Here is a 24,449-nt window from a genome sequence, read left to right as displayed (position 1 = left end):
TAGCAATGTGGAAAACGAAAATGTAATGTGGGAATTAACGTTTGAATTAAATGAACTTGACGTTTCCATCTACTGCGGTACAAGTAGTAATCTGAAACTACATTGTTTGGAATATCCTCTTTAAAGTTGTAAAGACACGCCACTGCAAAATTATACAATACAATAAGATGATTAAAAGAAAAAAAAACGCTGTTATGGTTTTATAGCTCGGATAAAAAATTGAACGGTCTCTCCAGTAAGGGGTTGTCGATTATTGATGACGTGTTAATTTACCGTAATACACTTTCATTTCTAATAAAAACGCTATTCTTTCGTGCCTTGCCAATATCTTCGTAGGTGTCAAAATATTTTATCTTGACAAGAAACAGGCATTACGATGTGAAATGTAAATATTACACAAGGTTTAATGACCATACACTATTCACATCCTATAATGTCTTCGGATATTCTAAAAGGCAAAATGTACCAACTGTGTAGCCTAGAGCTACAAGTAGCCTAATAATTTCCATACATACATACACAGCATACAAACACGTTTCTGACATGACGGTTCTACAGACCTAAATAAAGAGTTAGTGTTTAAGGGAGATATTCTCACCATATAGCAAACAACACACTCCGGTGAGCTTGTCAAACTGCATCTGCTACAAAGGTTCTTTGAGTCCAGACCAACGGCACTTGACACATACACACCGCTTTCCAGACTTTTTCACTAACCTCAGCTTGTTCATGAAAGCAAAAACACAGACAACGATAACCATCCCACTTTTGACATATCGTCCCTCCTTGTGCCTCTTACTTGCCAGTCCCACACGTATGTGACACACCAGACCTGTGTCAGTTACATGGAAATAGCTTGAAAGCATTTGCGTAATTGAGGCGAGTTTGATTTGTGTCATAATTGGCACGGCAATGCTGATTGGTTCCTAGCCAAGCATTCAACTGCATCTGAAAGTAGGAATGGACCCAACTCAGCATAATACTCCATAATCAAAACTCACCGCCTCCGACCCCAATTTCTTTTTCTTAAAAAACAATCCTTCCATTCCTTCTCTACAGCCCACACTGGGACTGCTGCCTGTGCCTGCGCACGCTACACAACTGGCTGAAGGACTGGCCACAGCGAGCGCAACTGTAAGGTTTCTCCTGCGTGTGGACGGTGCGGTGCCTCTTCAGGTGGCTGGAGGAGATGAAACTCTTCCCGCACAGCGAGCAGTGGTAACGTCTCTCCCCAGAGTGGATGAGCAGGTGGACCCGCAGGTTATTGGGCTGAGCGAAGCCCTTTCCACAGTGCTGGCAGCTGTAAGGCCTCTCACCTGTGTGGGACCGCTGGTGCACCTCTAGGCTGGCCATGCTGGGGAACACCCGACCACAGAAGTTGCACACCATTGGCTCCTTGTCCGAGCCGGTCTTGCAAGGCCGCCTTTGATTGGCTAAGGAATTGGTTGGGAGGTCAAAATTGGGAAAGGCGGCCATTTCGTGGGCGTTTCCTGGGAAGAGCATAGTTGGTGGGACTTCCATGTCCACTTGGGTAGGGTAGGAACAAGATGGGTGCCCAATGTCTGAGTTGTTAAGGCCCGCCTGAGCAAATGCAGCCCCCAGATGGCTCACTCTCTCCTGCATCCAGGCCAGATCTAAGCCCAGGCTGTTCAGTCGCTCAGGGCTTGGTTCAGTTTCAATGGGCGGCGGAGGCAACTGGACAGCACAGTCGGGTTGCGTCTCTAACTTGGGATCAGGGCCAGTGGAAGGATTGGAGGACTTAGGTTGGCCTTTGGGCTTGGGCCTGCAGGTCAGATCCACAGTGTCTTCAGTGGGGGAGCACTGGGACACATTCAGTCGGTCACTGCTGTCTGCTTCCTCACTAGGCTCTTGGGCTGCATATGGAGAGGAGAGGAGGGAGGGGTCAGTTAACACAAGTGAGAATAGTAGGTATAACATACTTTTGATAATGCCACAAGCTAATAAGTGTTGTTTATCAACTACAGGGCCGATATTCACTCCAATGGTCAAAACACTGACACTAACAAAGGGAATGATGTTCCGTGTGCACTCACCCGTGGGACCAGTTTCCGACCTGATGTTCACTTCGACTTTCAGGTTCAAATCACAGTCTCTCTCCTGCTTTACCTGGGGCAAAGAGGCATCCTCCTGCACGGAGAAATAACATGTTCATTTCTGACCAAATCCACATTTTATTTATAATCTTAAATTGATTAACTCGTTCTTAGTTTACCTGTGGCATGTGGTGTGTATTAGTCTCTTCTTCGGCTGTAGCGACAGGGCCGCTGGGATGGTCATCACTTGCAACCATGGCTGCAGAGACTGCAGAGGGGGCTAAAGAATATTGATTACAATTACGATCAGTAATGCAACTGAAGCAGAGTAGGCCTACTTGGTCTACATAAGAGCCTGACCAGGCATAATATTTCCACAACTTGCTAACTAGCCGAAGGACCATTACCTTCGGGAGGTCGGTAATGGACGTTGTGCATTTCATCCCGTTGATAGCGTCTCCTCAGCTTTCGTTCGTAGCTCCGCACCCTCACATCCATGTCTCGTAATCTTCTCCGCAGATCATCATTCTCCTTTTCGCTTTGTTCTCTCTCTAGATCCATTTGTGAACGTAGGGCGGCATAACCATCGTCCACAAGTTTACATATCTCTAGCACGGCCGAATTAGCTAGTAGCTCTATTATCGAAGCAATCTGCGCCTGAAAGCCAACACAGTCCGCCATCATTGCCATTTCTAGTTGCACACAGGGGAGCCGTTCATAAAACCGTTATAAAGCAAGCCAAATAGTTCAATTTCTTCGTAAAATGTCGATTAAGAACTTTTACATGTAAATGAAGTAACGTTTATCTTGTTGTCAGATTGCTTTTCGTGAGTTGTGGCTATGATGTTGAGGTGCTTCGGGGTTTGAGTCGCCTTCTGATGACGTATATTTGTTGTTCAGCATCAGGCAAATTAATCTGCATTCTAATCGACTTTACCCCTTAAATATCCAAGTGAAGTACTTTACAAATACTATATATAAAAAGAATTGGTCCATAGACAAAATGGTTTAATGATTTCACATTAATACATTTAAATAAATATATTTTGTAAACTATAAAAAAAATGTCAACAGTGCTGTTCTACCACAATCCATTCATCGATCAATACACAGCCATGCCATCAGCACATCATAAACAAACCTCTTCCATTCATTATACAATTATAAATATTATTTCCTGATGTGAACGCTCTGATGCCTAACCAGATTACCCAATACAGAGAAGCTCTTCCCACACTGAGTACAGCTGTAAGGCCTCTCCCCAGTGTGGACACTCTGGTGCACCTTCAGGCTGCAAGCCTGGGAGAACCTCTTCCCACATAAGGAGCAGCTGTACCTCTTCTCCCCCGTGTGCACACTCATGTGTCTCTTGATGTGGCTGGACTGGGAGAAGTGGCGTCCGCACTGGGCGCAGCTGAAGGGTTTCTCACCGGTGTGGACCCTCTGGTGGGTCTTCAGCTGGTGGAGGTGCAGGAAGGGTTTCTTGCACTGGGGGCAGTGGAAGAGTCTCTCTCCGGCATGGGACCTCTGGTGCACCACTAGGTCTCGCGCGTTGTGGAAAAGCCGGCCGCACTGCTCGCAATGGAGCACCCTTTCCGGGTCCAGTCTGATGCGGGGCGAAGCCTCCGTCAGGCCTCCGAAACCACCCCCACTGGCCAGGAACTGATATGAAGACTGCCCCTCGGTACCCCCACCTCCATTCCGGTGGAGAACCTGCACCACGTTGGCGTCGGGCGAGGAGAACAGCTCGTCGAAGGAGGAATCGAACCCGGTGGCTTCCAGCTCGCTGGACTTGCTCTCGTGGGTCTGAGAAGAGAGGTTAGAGGCCGACTCCCCGTCCTCTCTGTCCCTCCCGGGGATGGGATCTAGAGACAGGCCCGATCCAAAAACCTTCCCATCAGCCCAAGAGGACTCTGCCCCTCTTTCCATTTTGAGAGAGTCGACTCTTCCGAGCCCGAGCGAGTTGACGAACCCGTGCAGGCTCTCCCCGTCACCTAGCAACAGGGGAACCTCGGCACCGAACGACCTCATCGCTTCCAACGAGAACGAGCAGGACGGTTCCACGGCGTCTCCAAGAGACGCCATTTGAGACGACGAGCCCGCAGTTTCACAGCCTCCGGCGTACATGTGGTGCGGCTGCAGCTGCTGGCTGGTGGTGCTGTGGTGACCTCCAGGGAGAGGGGTCTTCAGGACGTCGCTGTCCCCGGCTTGCTCCTGCGATCCCTGGGCAGGGTGCTCTGGTGGTGACCCGGGCCTTTGTAACCCTGGGAGGGTGGAGCCTGGACTCCTGTGCTGGTCCAGAAGCGTCTCTACCTTCCGGGTGTGGTTGTTGTTCGCAGGAAGAGAGTGAGATACTCCAGCTGAAGGGAGTGAATGGAAGAAGAAAATGCTTCAACTCTTCAGGCCGAACAACTCATCACACGAGTCACAAACAACCTCTACTGTAAAGGCATGGTACTTACCATTTTCCTGGGCCAGGTGAGAGTTGCAGTCTTTCAGTTCCTCCTCCTGCCTCTCTTCCTTTATCAAGACTAGCTCAGGATACTCCAGGGGGTCCTCAGGCTGTTGAGGAACATATTATAAGGAAGTATAATTTATCTGACAGTACTCTGTTTTCTAACACAAATGCCACAATTACAAATCTAACTCAAATACAAAAACAAAATGTCCCTATGTGTGTGTATGGGTGGGGGGGGGGGGGGGGGGGAGGAGGAGTGAGAGTGTGTATGTCTGAGAAGGACTCCGAGACAGGGATCTCTACAGTCCTCTGTATAGGATGCATGGACCAAACAGGAGCTTGCAAGACGGCTCACCTGAGCACACACAGTAGAGAGGTGGGTGCCCTGGTCCCCAATCAGCCTGGATCCTGCTGCATTCTTCTTGGCATTTATGGAATGCTTAACAGCTACATGAGCTAAAGTCATTCAAAGAAAAACAAAAATAACGCAGTTTAACAAACGCAAATACTGCATCGGGTAAAACTCTGTTACTGTGGTTGTCATCCTAGCTGCCTACCTTTCCTAGCGCAAGAGACAGCCAGGTGAGGTAAGGGGCTTCTTCTGGCGAATCGGTCCCGTGAGCGAACTTCCATTAACCGTAGTTTGCTCTTCAATGCCAGGTTCTCTCGCTGAGCCCTGGATATTTCAAGCCGCAGCACGGCGTATCCGTCGTCAACAAGCTGACAAATGTCTGCTACTGCCGCGTTTGCCAGCACTTCCATGATGGATACAAGCTGCGAATGAAAATTAACATTCGCCATTGTCCCAGATGTGTCCCAACGTTTGCTCCCAAATTATTGTATTCAAGAAATCATTTATCTCATGAATCTAAGGGCAGAAATGCTTATACCGTCGACATGTAGCCTATGTAACTACCAAGGCGGCTTTCATGTCTATCCTTACAGTAGACCCAACTTCCCTTTAGGAGTCCACTGTTTACTTCCGGGTTGTTTAGGTTGCGATATGAAATACCGTAAGTACTTGTGTTACTAGTGGGCATAGTGCTTTAACTGTTGTTTATATTTCAATGCACTTTTTATTCTAATGTAACATTCGATTCAAGTGAAAATGTTAAACGTATCAATGATATAATTCAAAAAGTCAGAATCAAGGGCTGATCAGGGGCCTTGGAAGTCCTAATCTTACCCCCGTTACGGTGCCCCTGGTCACCATCATCCAAGTCACTTTTTACAAAGAAAATACAGATTTCTTGTAGCAGTTCTCGCCAGGGATTCCATTGCAGAAATAAGGTGATTGTGAATAAGTTGTTGATGACATAACTCATCAACAAGTTATTGAGGTCTAAAAACGTTTGAACAACGAACCACACAAAACAAGTGAACAGAATTGTATATTTCACTTCATAGACTTGCTTTACTTCCTGTAATGGGAGCCAAAGGACCGTATACACATGGGAAGTGGACTAAATAAATGATACTGCCAATAAGAAAACATCTACAACAAATGCATTGAGTAACACATACATTTTTTGTTTATTGTCTGCAAATGACATTTCCACCAAGAAATAGCCTTAGACATGAATCCTTCAACAAATCATAATTCAGAGATTGTTGGACACAGTTGCTACATAATCCATGTGTGTGTGAGTGAGTGAGAGAAGGCTCCCCCCCCCCCCCCACCACCACCACCTTACAGGTAATGAGGATGTCTCCTCTTCATATGGACCTTAAGGTTCTTCAAGCACATCACGCGTTCGCAGACCTCACATGTTGCCGTGGCAACCCCCGGCCTTCGGGGGCACTCCAAAACGGCATATTGCCTTGGCAACCCGCCACCATCCGGGTGCCTCCTCAAGATGTGGTTGCGGAGGTTCTTGGTGAGCAGCGTGAGGCCGCACTTGTGGCAAATCGTCTCTCTTGGAGCCACCGATGACCTGACCTGACCCACAACGCTCAGGCCAGAGATGAAAGAGAGAGGAGTCTGACAGGCGGAGCTTACCAGCGCCCCGCGCTTCTGATTGGTGGGGGATGAGAGAGTGGCGGTTGAGAACGAGGATGGGGCAGAGTTAGATTGGCTGGTGGTGGGGCTGGAGGCCCTGCATGATGTCACGTGGTTGATGAAGTCGGCCCTCTTCAATATGATGGTTCTGCAGAACGGGCAGTGGTTGTGACCTGATGAACTACACTCTAAAAAGCACCTGAAAAGGCTGTAACCTGGAAATCAAACACACAGAAACATATTTGGGAATATTATATGCAGGGCACAGAAAATGTATAAAGGCAGAGAAGAATTTACCTCCGTAGTTCACAGCCCTTGAGAGGTGAGACTGCAGATGTCTGCGGAGTTTATACTTGTTGGTTGGTTTGAACACAGAGGTTTTGCAGAAGGGACAGTGAAACCTGTTGCAGCAATCCAAGCATTTATTCACTGAAGGCAGAGTGTTCTCTTTCTGCACTGAGATGTGGACCTGTCAAGATGTTAAATGACTTAATAAATAAATACTGAATAAATAAATATTTGAAAGTCTTGCCTTTACCACAGCTATAGGCCTACCTGGTCCACCGCTTCATGTTCTTTACTGGTTTCTGTTGATAGTAGACCGCCTTCAGAAATACCCCCAAGACCCTTTTCTTCTGCTGCTGGAGCAGGTGTTAGTTGACTGCAGTCTCCTACTTCCATACACAGAGTAGGCTCCTCCTCATCACACAATCCCTGGATCGGAGTTAACTGTTCCTGATCTAGAAAAACAGAGGAAATCGTATGAACCTGAGCCTTTTTTTGTTGTTGCAGTAGACCCGAGAAGACAAAAAAATAAACTATCAATCTCACCAGAATTTGGGACACCGTCGAGACAGTATTTCGGTTTAACCATGAACCTCTCCATCTCCCGTAGCTTTATTTCAACGCGAAAAGCCTCCAGGCTTTCTTCCATCACTTGGCATACCTCGTGGACAACTGATGTCGTCAACGATTCCATGATTGAAGCAACACGCAAGCGAAATGTTACATCCAACGACATTCTAGCGTACCTATCTTGATATTGTAAATAAATGCGGTGTTTGTTTGTTTCTTTGTCAACCTAAAGCGAGGATCACTATCCGCATATTAACAACTTCCGGTTCAAATGGGCATAGGCTTTTCAAACCAGGGCATGCTGATTTGATCTCCCGACAGTGAAGGATGGAGTCCATAGAAAAATGGTAAGCAAAATGCACGTGGTTAAACTAAAATACATCTTACGCGGTCCAGGGGACCGTTAAAACACAATTAATTGGCACAAACAGGTTAGTCCAGAACATACAGCACCAATGTGATTATAAAACATAACAGCTTTAGTATTTCTGTCTTTTTAATTGTTCTACCATGCTGTTCATCAAGGCATGTGAGCACAGTAAGGAGTTACAAGTGACACAAAACACAAAGCTATACATTTTGATGAGTGCCATGTGGCCATATAAACACATTTGCACACAGTCCAAAGCATCATCTCTGGTGAAGTCAGACCAGTGAGTGTCCCGTATGCACACCAAGGTGCCTCTTCAGGTGGCTGGACTGAGAGAAGCTCTTCCCACAGAGTGTGCAGGAGAACGGCCTCTCTCCTGTGTGAACCTGGGCACAGACTCCACACTGTTAAAACCTCATCTCATCCCCCCTCAGCAACTGTCTGTCAGGAATTTGTTTTTGTAAACTACAAGTGCAAGGTATTGAGGAAATAAATGCATAACTATTAAATAAGGTATTACTTTATACTTAGGGTAGGGATCAAGCCACGGTTTAAACCTACATCTATCATTTAGATTAGAAGTCCAATCTTCTGGCGAGTCTGTGGGGGCTGATAGTGTTTAAACAGCAGTGGTCACCGTACCCTCCACCCCAAACCACTTCCACTACGCTAGACATAGAGGTCTGTTACTCACCCTCTCGTGGTTCTTCAGCTGGTGCCCATAAGAGAACCTCTTGGCACAGTGACGGCAGGAGAAGGGTTTCTCTCCGGTGTGGACGCGGTGATGTCTCTGTAGGGCCGCGGGTCGGGGGAATAATTTACCACACACCTCGCATTTAAGATGGTACCAGTACCCAGTGCCCTGTGGCTTCTCTGTCTGGGTGTCTCCTCCTCCACCTCCTCTTCCTCCTTGGTTCTCTGCGCTGCCAGTTGCTCTGGGGAGGAGCGAGGAGTAGTTGATAAGTGTAGGAGGAGGATGGGTGGATGAGGGGAGGTGCTTCCCTAAGCCTCTCTGCGTGGTGGGGGGTTCTCTCTGTGGGTTGGGGAGGTGGTGCTGCTGGTCTCCCTGCTTCTGTTGCTGGGGGAGAGGCCCTGGAACCGGGTGTGAGGAGGAGGAAGAGGTGGAGAAGAAGGAGGAAGAGATGGAGGAGGAGAAGAAGGAGGAGGAGAAGGAAGAAGGGGCCGAGGTGGAAGGCAGTTGGTCGAAATCGTCCATCAAATAGTTCATATCTCCTCCTCCTCTTCCTCCATCATCATCTTCCTCCTCAGTTTGCTGGCCCTCTCTGATCATCGCTTCCTGGTCCGATAAGCTCCAGTCACAGTTGATCCCAGTTTCTTCTTTGATGGGGGCTGGATCCACCACCACCACAACCACATCAGGCTCCCAGCTCTCAGAGGCCCGGACAGCGGTGCAGGTCTCTGGGTTACTAGGCTCCCCTTCTCCCATCTCTGGAGGACCAGTGGCCGATCTGCTGGGGGGTGTCAAGCTCTCCACTTTGATAATAACGGGCAAACCTCCTTTCTTCGTTTCCCTGCCCTGCATTCAATAAGAGGCTACTGTTAGGCTATAAATCAAGCATTTCTTCCTAATTTAATTTCTAAGAACAATGCAAAACAATAAAAATTTGACAAATTTAACGTGAAGAAGTCTGACGTCACCTGATTGTGTTTGTTGTTCGTGTTTGGAACAGCGTTGGGGTTTGAAGAATTGCGACCTGTAGCATCCTGCTGCGTAGAGGTTCCAAGTACACCAGAACGATTGTCCACTAGATGAAATATAAATAAATAAACTGTAAAAGCTACATGACATAAGAAAAACATATCTATTGAGAAGTTAAAATCTACTTGCAATATGCTGGGAAGTCCCTGGACTTCTCTTTGGCACGAGCAACATCACCGGCGTCGATGTGCTTCTGAACGGTGCGTCGCTGTCGCAGAGTCCCAAACTTCTCTGCGTTCCGTCGGTAATTATGAAGTTTGGTCACAAGTAGCTTTCGCCGTAGGTTGTCAATCTCTCTCTGACTTTGAGAGATTTCCAATCGTAGGACGGCATAGCCATCATCTACGAGTTTACAGATCTCAGCAACGGCCGTGTTCGCTAAAACCTCCATCAAAGAGGCTAGCTGTTCGTGGAAGGCGACACTATTGGACATAACTGCTACAGTCCTAAGCCCCTCAACAATACCTTGTGGCTGTGGGGTTCTGGCTGAAGAACAACCGTCTTTACATGGACAGTCAACTGTACGGTCAACACAAATGTATAAATCCAGAAAAACGGATTGTTTTACTTCCGGGTACATACCGCAAGCTTTTCAAAATAAAAGTTAATATTGCCTTACATTAACATTTTTCGACAAACACGTTTTTAGGTCAGTATTTACTTTTATTTCATTTATAAAATACAGCTACAGAATAATCTGACACAATGCACACGATTTTAGGTCATATATACCTAGGTTTGTAGCAACGTTACAATTAACATTCATCTTCCCATCTCTGGCTGTAGTACATGAACACACATTGGCTTCAACTGTTAATGAGTTGAAGAGTTCAGGAGGTCTGCAGTAAAAGAAACACAAGCCAATCAGGAAATTAGGAAATGTAAACATAACAAAACATAAAAGAAACTGCATGACTTTTTAGCATTCTAAAACCCTGAAGAATCTTGAGCTAGAACAGTAAAACTATCGGAATCATCAAACTTTGGAATGTCTTTGAATATTGAAATCTTCAAACCATTAGTTCCTCAAAGGCAATCCACCCACCTGACCTAGTGAGTAGTTTCGTATGATGTCATTCCTCAGGATGGTGCGGAAGGTTTTGCAGACCAGTGAGAGGTTCCAGTAGCCCCTCCTTCCGTCATAACGGATAACTTCCCTGAAGATCCACACCATGGACTCTAGAGGAAGCTGGACAAACAAAACAAGTGTTGAGTCTTTAAAGAGGCAAGTTGTCTCATGAGTTTACCTGTCTATGTTTAACACAACTATATTCTGTTCTAGGATAAATCAAACGTATATTATTTCAGGCTACATGTTGTTCTTTTCAATTACATTAATAAAATGAAGAATAGGGTGCATTTATTCAAATGTATTACAAGAACGTACCTCGAGGAAATGAGGATTCCTAAGTGGAGGGTACCATTGGCTGCTCTGTTAACGAAAAAACTAACAGTAAGTGAAGTCAACACTCACCTCCATCTAACCTGAATTCCCATGCATTGGCCAAATGGCTCTGTCACCTCCATCGTGCATCTGCATGATAACCATCATTACCATCATTGTGAGAAGTCTTTCCTCCTGTCCTCGTCTGGTAGCCTGTCCTGCCTCAAAAGACAAGAAGTCATCGGGGTCCGCTTGCTTCTCCCCTCCCTCCAGGCTTAGGTCGTTGTGGTCGTCCCGCCCCTCCTCCTCGTCTTCTCCGCCCTCCTCTCCGTGCGACGCGAACAGCGCCGTCTCCACGGCAACCAGCCCCATGTCCTCCAGAAAGTTGTTGAGCGCTTCTTGGAAAGTGGAAAGGCTCACTTCCTCATGGTGCTTCCTTCTCATGTGCTCCCGGAAGCTGCACCTGCTCAGGGTCAGGCCGCAGCGCTCGCACCGAACTTTGACCTTCCTCCAAGGGATGACCCCTTGGGGCTGCCGCTCCATTGCTAGCGACTTCATCAGGACCTCCCCCCAAGACTCCGGGCTGACCTCCTCCCTGTGCCTCCTCTTCATGTGCACCTTGAAGTTCTTTTTGTTCAACGTCACGCCGCAGTGCTGGCACTGGACCCTGGAAATCTTGGAGTCCGCCGGACCCCGGTTATGCACTTCCTGGTTCAACAGCTCCAAAAACTCCTCCTTGTGCCTCCTCTTTACGTGGACCTTGAAATTCTTCCGGTTCAGGATGATGCCACAGAATTGGCACTGCATCTTGGATATTCTTGGATCTAGCATCTTGCAGGGGTCAGGAGAGCCCGATGCTGGCTCCGTCCTCTCTGGTGTCTGGGCCCCAGACATGGTCGCTGCAGCAGAATTGCCGGGAGTGTCCTTTCTCAGAGCGCAGTGGGTGAGCGCGGATGAGGAGGGGGCTGGGCTCGCCGTGGGGGTGGAGTCCAGCCCAGGGGTCAGAGGGTAGCTGAAGGACATGTGTTCCGGAGATTCCGGTTCAGATTCCAGTTGAGAGGCGGCCATGTCTGGAGATGCGTCAGGACCGGGGCTGGGAGAGTGGCCTGGGTGCTGGGCTGGAGAGGCACGCTGGGTGGGAGTGATGGGAGGAGAGGTTGCAGAGGGCCCTTTGGGGCTGGGAGGAGAAGAAAAAGGAGGAGGAGGAGGGTGTTGAGATTGTTCAGCAGGCCGTGACGTCCGTGGTCGACAGTTTAGGATGTGAGTCTGAAAGGAGCTTTTGTTGATAATGGTCTCAGTGCAGTAGCAACAATGGAAGTGGGCCGTCTTTCTACAGGTCAAATTGCACTTGTAGATTACAAACCCTAAAACACACAAGAAATCAATACATCTAATACCTTCACACCGGACATCTTGATAACAAATGTTACAAGTTAGATGTATCAGCCTCTACGTTGTAAAGCCTCATAACAATGTAAAAGGTTTATTTTACTAATATACCGTCATGGTGGATTGCTCGGCTCTGATGTGTCTGTATGTGGGGGACGATCCTGTGGAACTCATTGGGTTTGAACACAGAGGGCTGGCAGAAGGGGCAGTGGTAGAGGGAACAGCACGTGGTGCACTTATCTATCCGTGGACTCTCTCCAAACTGCAAGCACGTGATGTGGCGCTGGTCCTGTACCAAATTAAACATACCTATGCTTACGAACAAAACAACAGTTTCAAGTGAATTCAAAGAGTAAGGATGACCTTGCCGTCCTTTGGTTTCAAATTGTTCCTTAAATTTTGATTATGGTGTTCAATGTTAGACACAGTAGCAGTCCAATGAATATTATTCAATCTTAACTACCTTACTGGCGGCCAGACATACTTCAGCGTTGATGCTGAGGTTCATTCCTGAGGGGCTCTGCTTGGAACCCTCGGGTGTGACCGGTGTGAAAACTGTTTCAGGCTTGGTTTGATAAACATAGCTAACGTTCCCATGTTTATCATCATCAGACATGACATTAGCGGGACAGTTGGTTCTTCTCGATGAGGTAGTGACCAGCGTCTGAACAGCGCTGGTCGCCGTTTCACTACTAAACTTGGCAAATTTAAGCCTTCTCTTTAAGTCTTTGATTTCTTCTTCGCTTCTAAATACTTCGAACCGTAACGCTGCATAGCTGTCCTTAACAACTTTACAGATATCTCTCACAGCTGCTTCGACTAGAGTGTCCATAATTGAAGAGATCTGCCGGTTTAAATGGCATGTTTCCGACATTTTTGATGATCCAACACCTAAGAGCGAAATGTTTAAATATGATTAATTGAATTCCAATTGTGGGAATCGGTTAAATTGTGGGTTTTAGCAGCTTAATTTCGGACGTTGTGCTTCTTCTTCTTGTTATACGACGGTTGGCAACTAGATTTCTGGTGCATTACCGCCACCTTCTGCTCCGGAGAATATTTATTTTTTCTTCTGTTACGCTTTTCCAAAGCCCCGTAATTATAATAAGCAGTTTTGTTTGCAGGCTACTGTCACTACTACTGAACCTCTAGCATGAGTCTGTGCAATCATTATACTTCAATAGCTCATATCGTCACAGGACGATTCAGACGCTCCAGATCCGCACTCAACCCAAACGCTCAAAGACAAGGAAAACTCCAGAAAAATTGAAGAAAATTTGGGGGACGCAATTAAGTGAGGGATAACTTCCTCCACGATCGGCGATGCAGAGATGATTATGCATGTATAATACAAAATAAAAGTAAACATTTACAAATGAGTGGATGGTGAAGTCACATACACATTTCTGGCCTTTACCTCAAAGTCTGAGGGCTGTTGTACATGAAGAAATCTCACCAACGTACTCCACCAAAACTCACTGGTTGAGCATGAAGGTAGAATAATTGATGATTTGGACAACAGTCCTACCATTACTGATGATATGTAATAAAATAAACACTATAAGGAAGAAATCCTTTACCAAGGACGTTTTGCCCTCGTAAAGGAATTATATTATTTTATTATCTTAAGTCATGTATAACTGGAACTGTCCTTCTCCAAGATAGATAAACACTTTTGTGACTTTCTGTCACTCACACCCTTCTGAGTTTGACCCATGATCAGAGACCTAGTATCAAGATAAGATGTATTTATAACATCTTATTTAACCTACCCAGAGACAAGGAAGTCACATTTACTACTCCATAACCTCATGCTGTTGATGGTAAAACTTAGTCCACTTCCTTCACATGAAGAAGATAAGCACACCAGGACATTCATTTAAAAGGTGCAATATTGCCGGTGAGGTTGCCAGTTTGATTCCCGGCCGTGCCAAAAGACGGTGTGTCCTTGGGCAAGGCACTTCACCCTACTTACCTCGGGGGAATGATAAGAGCGTCTGCTAAATGAACAAAATGTAAATTTAATCTGAAAACTGACGTTTCTTAAGCAGTATACCAACTGATACTGATGATGACGCCAATACATATATGTATATATACCTTTCACAAACTTTTGTCTGAGAACACACTCAACCTAGTACATTAGTATATACATAGAGACAATGATAACAAACCCTATATGATTGTAAGGTCAAGTTGGGAATGTCAGGATTGGTTTTGTTGACACCCCAGAATGCACAAACGTCACTTTTGATACAAACACTTTTGATACAAATAATTCTAAAGCCTTAAAATATCAACAACATCCCTCAAACATATTCCATTCTTTTGATATATACAGTGCCCTCCAAAAGTATTGGAACAGTGAGGCCAATTCCTTTATTTTTGCTGTAGACTGAAAACATTTGGGCTTGACATCAAACGATGAATGTGAAACCAGAGATCAACGTTTCAGCTTTTATTTCCAGGTATTTACATCAGGATCTGATGCACAAATTAGAAAATATCACCTTTTTGTTCGAACCCACCCATTTGTCACGTGAGCAAAAGTATTGGAACATATGACTGACAGGTGTGTTTTGTTGCCCAGGTGTGTCCTATTACATACATTATTCAATCAATAAATACCACTGAATGTCTACACTCAGGTTCAGATTGGGTAAGATAGGTTTTGTCTATGCAGACTGTATTCAGAGGTGAAAACAACATGAAAACCGGAGCGCTGTCTTTGGGTGAAAAACAAGCAATTGTGAGTCTTAGAGAAGATGGAAAATCAATCAGAGCCATTGCAGAAACATTGGCCATAGCCAGTACAACCATTTGGAATGTCCTGAAGAAGAAGAAAACTACTGGTGTACTAAGTAACAGACGTCGAACAGGTAGACCAAGGAAAACATCAGCAGTTGATGACAGAAACATTGTGAGAGCTGTAAAGAAAGACCCTAAAACAACTGTTAGTGAGATCAGCAACAACCTCCAGATGGCAGGAGTGAAGGTATCACTATCTACTGTTCGCAGAAGACTTCATGAACAAAAGTACAAGGGCTACACCAGAAGATGCAAACCACTCATTAGCAAGAAGAATAGGAAGGCCAGGCTGGACTTTGCCAAAAAGTACAGAGATGAACCTCAAAAATTCTGGGACAAAGTTTTATGGACTGATGAGACAAAGATTAACTTTTACCAAAGTGATGGAAAGGCTAAAGTTTGGAGAAAGAAAGGAACTGCTCATGATCCCAAACACACAAGCTCATCTGTGAAACACGGTGGAGGTAATGTCATGGCTTGGGCTTGCATGGCTTCTTCTAGGACGGGCTCATTAATCTTCATTGAGGATGTAACACATGATGGCAGCAGCAAAATGAACTCGGAAGTCTACAGAAACATTTTGTCTGCCAATTTAAGGAAAGATGCAACCAAACTGATTGGCAGAGCCTTCATCATGCAGCAAGATAACGACCCAAAACACACTGCCAAAACAACAAAGGAGTTCATCAGGGGCAAGAAATGGAAGGTATTAGACTGGCCAAGTCAATCTCCAGACTTAAACCCTATAGAGCATGCATTTTACCTGCTTAAGAGGAGACTGAAGGGAGGAACCCCACAAAACAAACAACAACTGAAAGAGGCTGCAGTGAAAGCCTGGGAAAGCATCAAAAAGGAAGAATGCAAAAGTTTGGTGACGTCAATGGGTCACAGACTTGCTGCAGTTATTGAAAGCAAAGGATTTGCAACTAAATATTAAGTCTTATTCACTTAAATATGTTTTAAGTATATCTGTTCCAATACTTTTGCTCACATGACAAATGGGTGGATTCAAACAAAATGTGATATTTTCTTAGTTGTGCATCAGATCCTGATGTACAATCAGGATCTGATGCACAACTAAGAAAATAGAATATTTCTCTAAGTTGATTAGTAAGAACAAACACAACACTAAGTTCCTATTTGATACTGTTGCAAAACTCACTAAGAAAAGTACACTCTGTGTTAGTTCAGATCTCTCTCCCAATGATTTCTTAGATTTCTTTGACCAAAAAATCTATGCAATAAGGGACAAACTACAGACTAGTCCTGGAGGAGTGGCCATCAACACTGATTTTCCCTCTGTACCCAGCATTCTGCATGTTGAGACTCTCACTCACTTTAACCCTATTTCTATGGAAGCATTCATCAAGCTGATAGATTCCTCGAAACCCACTAGCTGCCTTCTCGATCCCCTCCCTGCCAAACTTTGTAGGGAACTTCTCCATATTATTGGACCGCCCATGCTTAGTATTATTAATGAATCTCTTGTAACTGGACAAGTCCCTGACGATTTCAAACAAGCTATTATCAAGCCCCTTCTTAAAAAACCAAATCTGGATCCAGGTTGTCTTAGCAATTACAGGCCCATTTCAAATTTGCCATCTCTCTCCAAAATTTTGGAAAAAGCTGTGGCAAAACAGCTCACTGAGCACCTCTCCTCAAATCAGCTCTATGAACCTCTCCAGTCTGGATTTCGTCTTCACCACAGCACTGAAACTGCATTAGCCAAGGTAGTCAATGATCTATTATTAGCCTCTGACGCGGGCTTTAGCTCTGTCCTTGTTCTTCTAGACCTAAGTGCAGCTTTTGACACTGTAGATCATGAGATTCTCCTGGAACGTATGGAGAACTATGTTGGGATTTCTGGTACTTCACTTCAGTGGTTCAGATCGTATCTATCTGATAGATCACAATATGTCCACTATGATGGTTGCTCATCCAGGAGCTCCATTGTAAAATACGGAGTACCACAGGGTTCAGTTTTAGGCCCTCTGTTATTTTCACTCTATATGTTGCCTTTAGGAAACATAATTAGAAGTTTTGGGGTAGATTTTCACTGCTATGCAGATGATACTCAGCTATACATGTCTATAAAGCCGGGAGAATTTCCACATGCTATGGAAACCTGTGTTTCCGGGTTGAAAACTTGGATGACTGCAAATTTCCTTCTTCTTAATTCGGATAAAACCGAGGTTCAAATTTTTGGTCCGAAAAAACACCGAAATAATTTATCCCATCTAACCTTAGACTTAGACGGCGTCAAAGTATCTCAAAGCCAGCTGGTAAAAAATCTGGGAGTCACAATGGACCCAGACCTTTCATTTGAGTACCATATTAAGCAAATCACCAGAACAGCATTTTTCCATCTACGTAATATTGCCAAAATACGAAAATTCCTCTCAAAGGATGATGCTGAAAAACTAATACATGCTTTTGTTACGTCCCGATTGGACTACTGCAATGTGTTGTTCTCTGGCCTCCCAATTACCTACCTAAAAAACTTACAGCGGGTGCAAAATGCTGCTGCTAGACTATTGACTAAAACTAGAAAGTTTGATCATATAACATCGACTCTTATCTCTTTACACTGGCTCCCTATCCAAGCCAGAGCTGATTTCAAAGTTCTACTACTAACTTGCAAATCTCTGCATGGATTGGCACCACTGTACCTCTCCGGTCTCCTTGCACCCTATTGCCCCGCAAGGTCTCTAAGATCTCAAAATGCCGGCTATCTGGTAATACCCAAAGTTAAGAAAAAAACTGCTGGAGGTAGGGCGTTCTCATATAGAGCACCTCTTCTTTGGAACAAATTACCCATCTCAATTAAGGAAGCTGATACTGTCTCGACATTTAAAACTAGATTAAAAACGTTCTTGTTTAGTCAATTCTATGATTGTTAAAGGGAAGTATGTGTGTACTTTCTATGTAAACCTGGGATGTGTGCTTGCCTATGTGTGTATCACATGTAACTTTTAAATTTTAATTATAGCTTATGTTCACATTGCCCAGCTAGATGTTACAAATAAAGTAAACCTGTTACTGTATATTGTTAGTATTATTATTATTATAGTTCCGTTGCTGTATATTGTTACTGTTATAGTTTTTATTACTAGTTGGAGACAACGGGGGACTGGCTGTTTTCATCCTTATTCGTATAAGTATAACCTACTTTAGAGTTCTTTCCCCTGGAACAGATTTCATGTTCCAACTGAGGGGGGCTGTCGTTGTTTTGGTGTGTGGGGCTGCATCAAATACCCTTTTTGCTCTGTTAAATTGCTGCACTAGTCCACACTTGACCGGTGGGGATCTCATTCTATTTTGACTGAAACTGTTAGCTGCTCCTGGCATTCTCTAATCCCTGCTCTCCTCTCTGTCCCCCCCCCACACATTCCCTGTGGTGTGGGGGGTTTGAGCTGTCAGGACCTGCTTGGTCGTCGGTCTGCCAACGCTGAACCAGGTCGTCACCCGGAATCCAGTCTCCATGACGGCCAACAGCGAGTTTCCCGGTCCCATCCAACGTCTATAAAGCCGAACAATGGATTTTGGTGTTTCAAAACCCATTGACACTGTATGACTATGTTTAGCTTGTGTTCTGCTCCTCTCTCTTACCAACCGTCTCTGGAGGAGGGGATCCCTCTCTGAATTGCTCCTCCCAAGGTTTCTTCCATTTTTTCTCCCGGTGGGAGTTTTTCTGGGAGTTTTTCCTTGTCTTCCTTGAGGGTTTAGGTTGGTTGAGGGGCAGTTCTATGGGCGCATGTGAAGCCCTCTGTGACATGCTTGCGTGTAAAAAGGGCTATACAAATAAATTTGATTTGATTTGATTTGATGTAAATACCTGGAAATAAAAGCTGAAACGTTGATCTCTGGTCTCACGTTCATTATTTGATGTCAAGCCCAAATGTTTTCAGTCTACAGCAAAAATAAAGGAATTCGCCTCACTGTTCCAATACTTTTGGAGGGCACTGTATGTATTTTTGGTGGCATTGTTGCCTTTATTACTTATTTCTGACAGAGATAATGTGCTTGGAGAGGACAGGGAATGTGGGGAGAGAGACAGGGGATGACATGCAGTAAAGGACCAATAAGGTGCAAGCATTAGTCCGGTGAGCCCAAACTTATAATAGTCTGAGTTTTGTCCTGAATTTCATTTTTTCTTTTTTTCATCATTACACAGATCATTTTTACGTTTCAGTCTGATTTACAGGAATACAAACAACTTATTAGGTCATTAACCTCCAACTCCAATAATAGTTGTAAAACTGACACAGTAAATGATATACACTGGGAATCTCCCTATTTCAGACAGCCAGTTACAAAGTTCAAGTGTGTTGTATTGTTTTCATGTTTTGAATGGAGATTGAGGATACAGCACTTGAGTCATGACCATAAAAAGTCTTAGTCCTGACTGTATATAAACAGCCAGTCAGCCTTTTCCTGCATCATCACTTCAACTGAACACCAAACGAAGACAACCCGAGTAAAACAAAATCTGAGATTCTTCTGACAGGTGAGTTAACTGCTATGTTTGGAAACAGATCTCTCTCTCTCTTTCTTTCTCTGTTTCTGTCTCTCTCTGTCAACTCTATTTAAAAATGTGTTCAATGTTGGTATTTGTAAGAGCAGGTGGGACCACCTGCTGATACATTCCTTGTTCTCCTTTTCTGTCTCTAGAATTTCTTTAAGATCCTCATCTTCACCATGAAGCTTCTAGTAGTTTTGTCTTTGCTACTCTGTGTGGCTCTCTCAGTCAGAGCTGCAGCAGGTGAGTCTGCATCTATCTGCCTAAACACACATACACATACACACACACATACACACACACACATACACATACACACATACACATACACATACACATACACATACACATACACATACACATACACACACACATACACATACACACACACATACACATACACATACACACATACACATACACACACACACGCACACAACGGGCTATATTCACCTGTAGTGGTAGAACTGTAGTGGAGCAGATTCATCTGAATGGTGGAGTGTTGAAATAGAATCGTGAAACATAAAAAATCCAGATATTTAGTGGAAACAATATTGCTACAGTCTTGGTTCTTCTCAGGTCAGCACTGCTTTTGTGTCATGAATACACTTCCTGTTCAAGCTGTAGTCAAAACTCACAAGTTGTGTTTTTGTGGTTTTATAGTTCCTGTCGAGGAAGAGAAAAAGGCTCCTGTTTCAGGTTTGGGATCCTCCTCACTGTTGCTTCCAAACGGCTCAGACTATTTATTAGCATCGATACCAAGGTCTGAGGAGATAAAGAAACAATGCAACATTGTGACAAATAATCTGTGTTTCGTGTTTCTTTAGTGGAGGATATTGTGCTGAAAGAGGAGCCTGTCCAGGTGGAAGAAGTGAAGAAGATGGAGGTGGAGAATCAGATGGAGCTGGAGACGTTCCCAGAGGAGAAAGACACAGTCCTCGGTAAATTTATCTTCTGAACCTGTTTGGGAAAACATATCTGTAAGAAACACTGTCAAAATTAATATTTTGGACTTTGGCTTTACTATCTGGATTTCACGTGCTGATTCTAGGTTTGCCACCTTTCTTCATGAATTTTTTTTAAGGTGAGGAATAGAATGCAGTACAGCCTGATGTCTTTTATGGTTAAAACCAAATCAAACAAATGTATATTTAAAGTCTTCATTACTCATTTAATTCCTTACTTTAATGATGTTGTTGTTCCATTCAGTTGGGATGCCCGAAAACATATCCAGCCAAGCTTTTCAGTGTGTTATGCAGACCTAGTTTGTTTTAGTGCTGAATACTTTCTTCTTCTACTCTGTTAGAGATGGACTTGGCAGAGCATGATCCACAAGGTATGACATGTTAATGCTATATAAAGAATAATAACTTCCCTTACAATATAATATCTATGACAGAACTGTACAGTATTCCTAAATATTAGGTTTGTCCTAGTCTTTGACTGAATTGTGCTAACTAAACTAATATAATACAACTATACTATTATTATTCCTGACCCGACTCTACTCTTCCATGCTACACTATACTATACTAGTATGTAGCAAGATAAGGCAGTAGTTCATGTTGTGGGTTCTTCTGTCCTGGTAGAGGAACGCTTTGGCTTCTGTCCTGACGGCTGGATCCGGCACCAGTCTCGTTGCCTTCTCTTTGTCAACTCCGCCATGACCTGGTACAAAGCAGAGGTACGTCTGAATAAATACCGTGTCCATTTTCAAATGTTTACCTCTAAAAGAGAACAGAGAGTACGTTTAGAATAACTGGGGGTGTCGGACTGATATATCCTCTCAACCATCTCTCTCCATCCTACCTCTCTCTGACCTTCCTTTGTTGTTTCCTTTTTCTCTCATTAACCCTCCTCTTCCTCTCACCCCCCTCCTCTTCCTCTCGCCCCCCTCCTCTTCCTCTCACCCCCCTCCTCTTCCTCTCACCCCCCTCCTCTTCCTCTCACCCCCCCCTCTTCCTTTCATCCCCCCTCCTCTTCCTCTCACCCCCCCCTCTTCCTTTCATCCCCCCTCCTCTTCCTCTCACCCCTATCTCCTCTTTCTCTCATCCCCTCCTCCTTTTCCCTGTTCCAGGATTACTGTAACGAGCGCCAGGGAAGCCTGATTTCTGTCCACAACCCCCGGGAGAACAGCTTCCTCCACCAGCAAATGACTGTGGCTGGATGGCACAACACATGGCTGGGAGGCTTCAACCTGCAGGTCAGTCTCTCTTTCTCTTCTCCGCTCTCTTCTTTGCTCTGCAATCTCTCCTTCTGTTCCTTCCATCGCTCAAGACTCAGACGGTCTCAAATATCTCTTCTCCCAGAAAGCATTGCATCTGAAGAGATGGAGGAGACCCAAGTTTGCTATATTTGATCCTCTTCCTCTCATCTCATCCTCTTCTTTTCCTCTTCAGAATCAGTGGAGGTGGATCGACCATGAAGGGCTCTACTACACCAACTGGTACAGCCTTAGCTCTGTCACCAGCTACCCCTGCATGTACATGACAAATACTCGTAAGTCTCAGTTGTCTGAAATATAAAAGTGTTGGATTATATCAGTGGTTTCATGGTGCTGGGTATATTGAATTCATCTTTTGTATGGGGGGGTACGGGGGCTTTAACTCTTAACTCTCTGTTGATTCCAGTAGACGTTGTGGTAGCCTGCCATTGACTGACATGGGTTTGTTTCCTTCCCCAGATGGCTGGCGCAACATTGCCTGCTCCTCCTCCCTGAGGTTCATCTGTGGCAGAAACTTCAACAACTGTTAAGAGTGCAAATGGTGTAGAAAAATGAAGCTTTGACCTGCTGTGCTTGACTGGATTCAGGCTTTATCTATTTTAGCTGCCTTGTAAACTGGCTGTAATGTACTGTGTCTATTTCTGGGTGAGGAAATTGCCCAGACAGGTAAAAGTGATGTTTTTGTATAACCCTCTCATATTGTTTTTGTTGAATAAATAAAACCTTGAATTGAAACTAAGTCTTTGTATGAGCTATCCGTGAAGGGAGTTATTGCACCGAGATTTAATGTATTGTTAATGTAGTTGGAGTTTGTTGATATCATGAATGACTGACTCACATATTTGAAACAGAAACCACAGACATAGGCCTATGTAACATAATCGTATTTACTAAACTTCGATGGGACCTGCCTTTTGGGTCGTAATGAACTGAAACCGAGTTAAACAGCACTATAATAATGCGGACTGGTTGGGCTTTCCTCTGATAACAACATAGGCTATGGCATTTGGAAGACGACTGAGTTTGCTCAGTCCTTCCTCCATGAACGATCGGTGATGCAGAGACGATAATGCATGTAGAATAAAAAATAAAATAAACATTTACAAATGAGTGGATGGTTAAGTCACATACACATTTCTGGCCTTTACCTCAAAGTCTGAGGGCTGTTCTAGCCTATACATGAAGATATCTCACCAACATACTCCACCAAAACTCACGGGTTGAGCATGAAGGTAGAATGGTTGATGATGTGGACGACAGTCCTACCGTTACTGATGACATGTAATAAATAAAATGCTATAAGGAAGAAATCCTTTACCAAGGACGTTTTGCTAAAGGAATTATATTATTTTATTATCTTAAGTCATGTATAACCAGGGCCGAAGTGGGACCCATTTTCAGCCCGGGAGTGTAATGGCCAAAACCAGCCCATACATTGTAAAAATTCGGGTCTTAGCCCAAACCTACGACCTAGTCAAGGTTTTGATTTGAGCTGAAATCGGAACTTCACAGGACTGCGAGCGGGCGTAACGTGCGAGCGAGATTTGTTTGCATTCATTTCAGAGCAAAATATTATTTCGAGCTTTATGTAAGATAAACATTACGTGGACTCATTGTTATATTTGCCGGAAATTATAACCCACATTTTTTACTAAAAGATTCGGGGCTTTTGAGAAAACATCTTTTTTTTCCATTGCAGAAATCTACATTTATGAAGTGACACTTTATTTTTTTACCTGGCTTTTTCAGTTCCTCCTGGCATCCTTTTCCCATCCATTTTATTCTTTTTACATCAGCTTAATCTTGCTAACTCCCTCCACAACATTAAATTATGGTTTAGAGCTGTCTCCTTGGCAACAACCTTGGTACACTACACTCGCTTGTGTTTGAGAAAGAGAGCATGCGAGCTCTGACAACGGAAAACTGCACTTTTTAATGCACGGTCTGATCATGCGCTTATTTAAATTCAAAACTAGCGAAGCATATTACCTTACTTATCAGTCACACATTAACTTAAACTCAACACATTTGTATTCGGTGTGTGAAAAAACAAAGAGAAAGCAGGCGAATCTGCTGTCCCAATTTATTAGTGGGCAGAGCGGCCTACCGGGAATTCTCCCGATTCTCCAGATAGCCACTCCGGACCTGTGTATAACTAGAACTGTCCTTCTCCAAGATAGATAAACACTTTTGTGACTTTCCGTCACTCCCACAACCTTCTGATCAGAGACCTTGTATCAAGATAAGAGTTATTCATCACAACATCATATATGCAAACTACCCAGAGACAAGGAAGTCACGTTTACTAATCCATAACCTCACGCTGTTGATGGTAAAACTTTATCCACTTCCTTCACGTGAAGAAGATAAGCACACCAGGACATTCATTTAAAATGTGTGACCTTGCCGGTGAGGTTGGCAGTTTGATTCCCGCCGTGCTAAATTACCTTGTGACTTTGGGCAAGGCACTTGATAAATGACTAAAATGTAAATGAAATCTTGAAAACTGAAGTTTCTTTAAGCTGTATACAATCTGATACTGATGATGACGCCACTACATACAGTAGGCTGTATATATATATATATGTTTTGACCTTTCACAAACATCGCTGAGAGAACACTTTTACTACAAATGATTCTAAAGCCTTAAAATATCAACCACATCCCTC

At 44.3% G+C, this 24,449-nt stretch overlaps 3 protein-coding genes across 10 annotated transcripts; 1 reads left to right on the top strand and 2 right to left on the bottom strand.

Annotated features, from left to right (window-relative positions):
- Positions 1-1,782: 1,782 nt before the first annotated feature.
- Positions 1,783-10,042, bottom strand: LOC124484758 (zinc finger protein 23-like). 4 transcript variants are annotated; one of them, XM_047045845.1, is made up of 11 exons: positions 7,343-8,004; positions 7,067-7,251; positions 6,809-6,980; positions 5,699-6,726; positions 5,070-5,286; positions 4,868-4,968; positions 4,517-4,616; positions 2,462-4,414; positions 2,234-2,334; positions 2,055-2,148; positions 1,783-1,874 (listed from the first exon to the last, which is right to left on the bottom strand). In XM_047045845.1, the coding sequence occupies exons 4-8, from the start codon at positions 5,726-5,728 to the stop codon at positions 3,225-3,227; spliced, it is 1,638 nt and encodes a 545-aa protein (XP_046901801.1). In that variant the 5' UTR covers positions 5,729-6,726; positions 6,809-6,980; positions 7,067-7,251; positions 7,343-8,004; the 3' UTR covers positions 1,783-1,874; positions 2,055-2,148; positions 2,234-2,334; positions 2,462-3,224. The 4 variants fall into 4 exon arrangements, with proteins under 4 accessions (XP_046901801.1, XP_046901800.1, XP_046901802.1 ...); XM_047045844.1 differs by having other exon boundaries at positions 5,699-6,980; XM_047045846.1 differs by lacking the exons at positions 5,699-6,726; positions 6,809-6,980; positions 7,067-7,251; positions 7,343-8,004 and adding an exon at positions 5,403-5,466.
- A 56-nt stretch (positions 10,043-10,098) lies between these two features.
- On the bottom strand, positions 10,099-13,231 carry LOC124484756. Of its 5 annotated transcripts, none has more exons than XM_047045839.1 (6): positions 12,693-13,231; positions 12,341-12,518; positions 11,012-12,204; positions 10,844-10,888; positions 10,502-10,645; positions 10,099-10,295 (listed from the first exon to the last, which is right to left on the bottom strand). In XM_047045839.1, the coding sequence occupies exons 1-6, from the start codon at positions 13,101-13,103 to the stop codon at positions 10,287-10,289; spliced, it is 1,980 nt and encodes a 659-aa protein (XP_046901795.1). In that variant the 5' UTR covers positions 13,104-13,231; the 3' UTR covers positions 10,099-10,286. The 5 variants fall into 5 exon arrangements, with proteins under 5 accessions (XP_046901795.1, XP_046901794.1, XP_046901796.1 ...); XM_047045838.1 differs by having other exon boundaries at positions 10,507-10,645; XM_047045840.1 differs by having other exon boundaries at positions 10,507-10,645; positions 12,714-13,231.
- Positions 13,232-19,487: 6,256 nt separating this feature from the next.
- LOC124484768 (galactose-specific lectin nattectin-like) lies at positions 19,488-22,512 on the top strand. Its single transcript, XM_047045860.1, has 9 exons — positions 19,488-19,544; positions 19,709-19,799; positions 20,220-20,255; positions 20,384-20,497; positions 20,863-20,892; positions 21,146-21,240; positions 21,634-21,759; positions 21,956-22,055; positions 22,240-22,512. The coding sequence occupies exons 2-9, from the start codon at positions 19,736-19,738 to the stop codon at positions 22,308-22,310; spliced, it is 636 nt and encodes a 211-aa protein (XP_046901816.1). The 5' UTR covers positions 19,488-19,544; positions 19,709-19,735; the 3' UTR covers positions 22,311-22,512.
- The last annotated feature ends 1,937 nt before the right edge of the window (positions 22,513-24,449 follow it).

Source organism: Hypomesus transpacificus, chromosome 22, assembly GCF_021917145.1.
Source record: "Hypomesus transpacificus isolate Combined female chromosome 22, fHypTra1, whole genome shotgun sequence".
NCBI classification, from domain to species: Eukaryota; Metazoa; Chordata; class Actinopteri; order Osmeriformes; family Osmeridae; genus Hypomesus; species Hypomesus transpacificus.
This window is presented reverse-complemented; position numbering and strand designations above follow the sequence as displayed.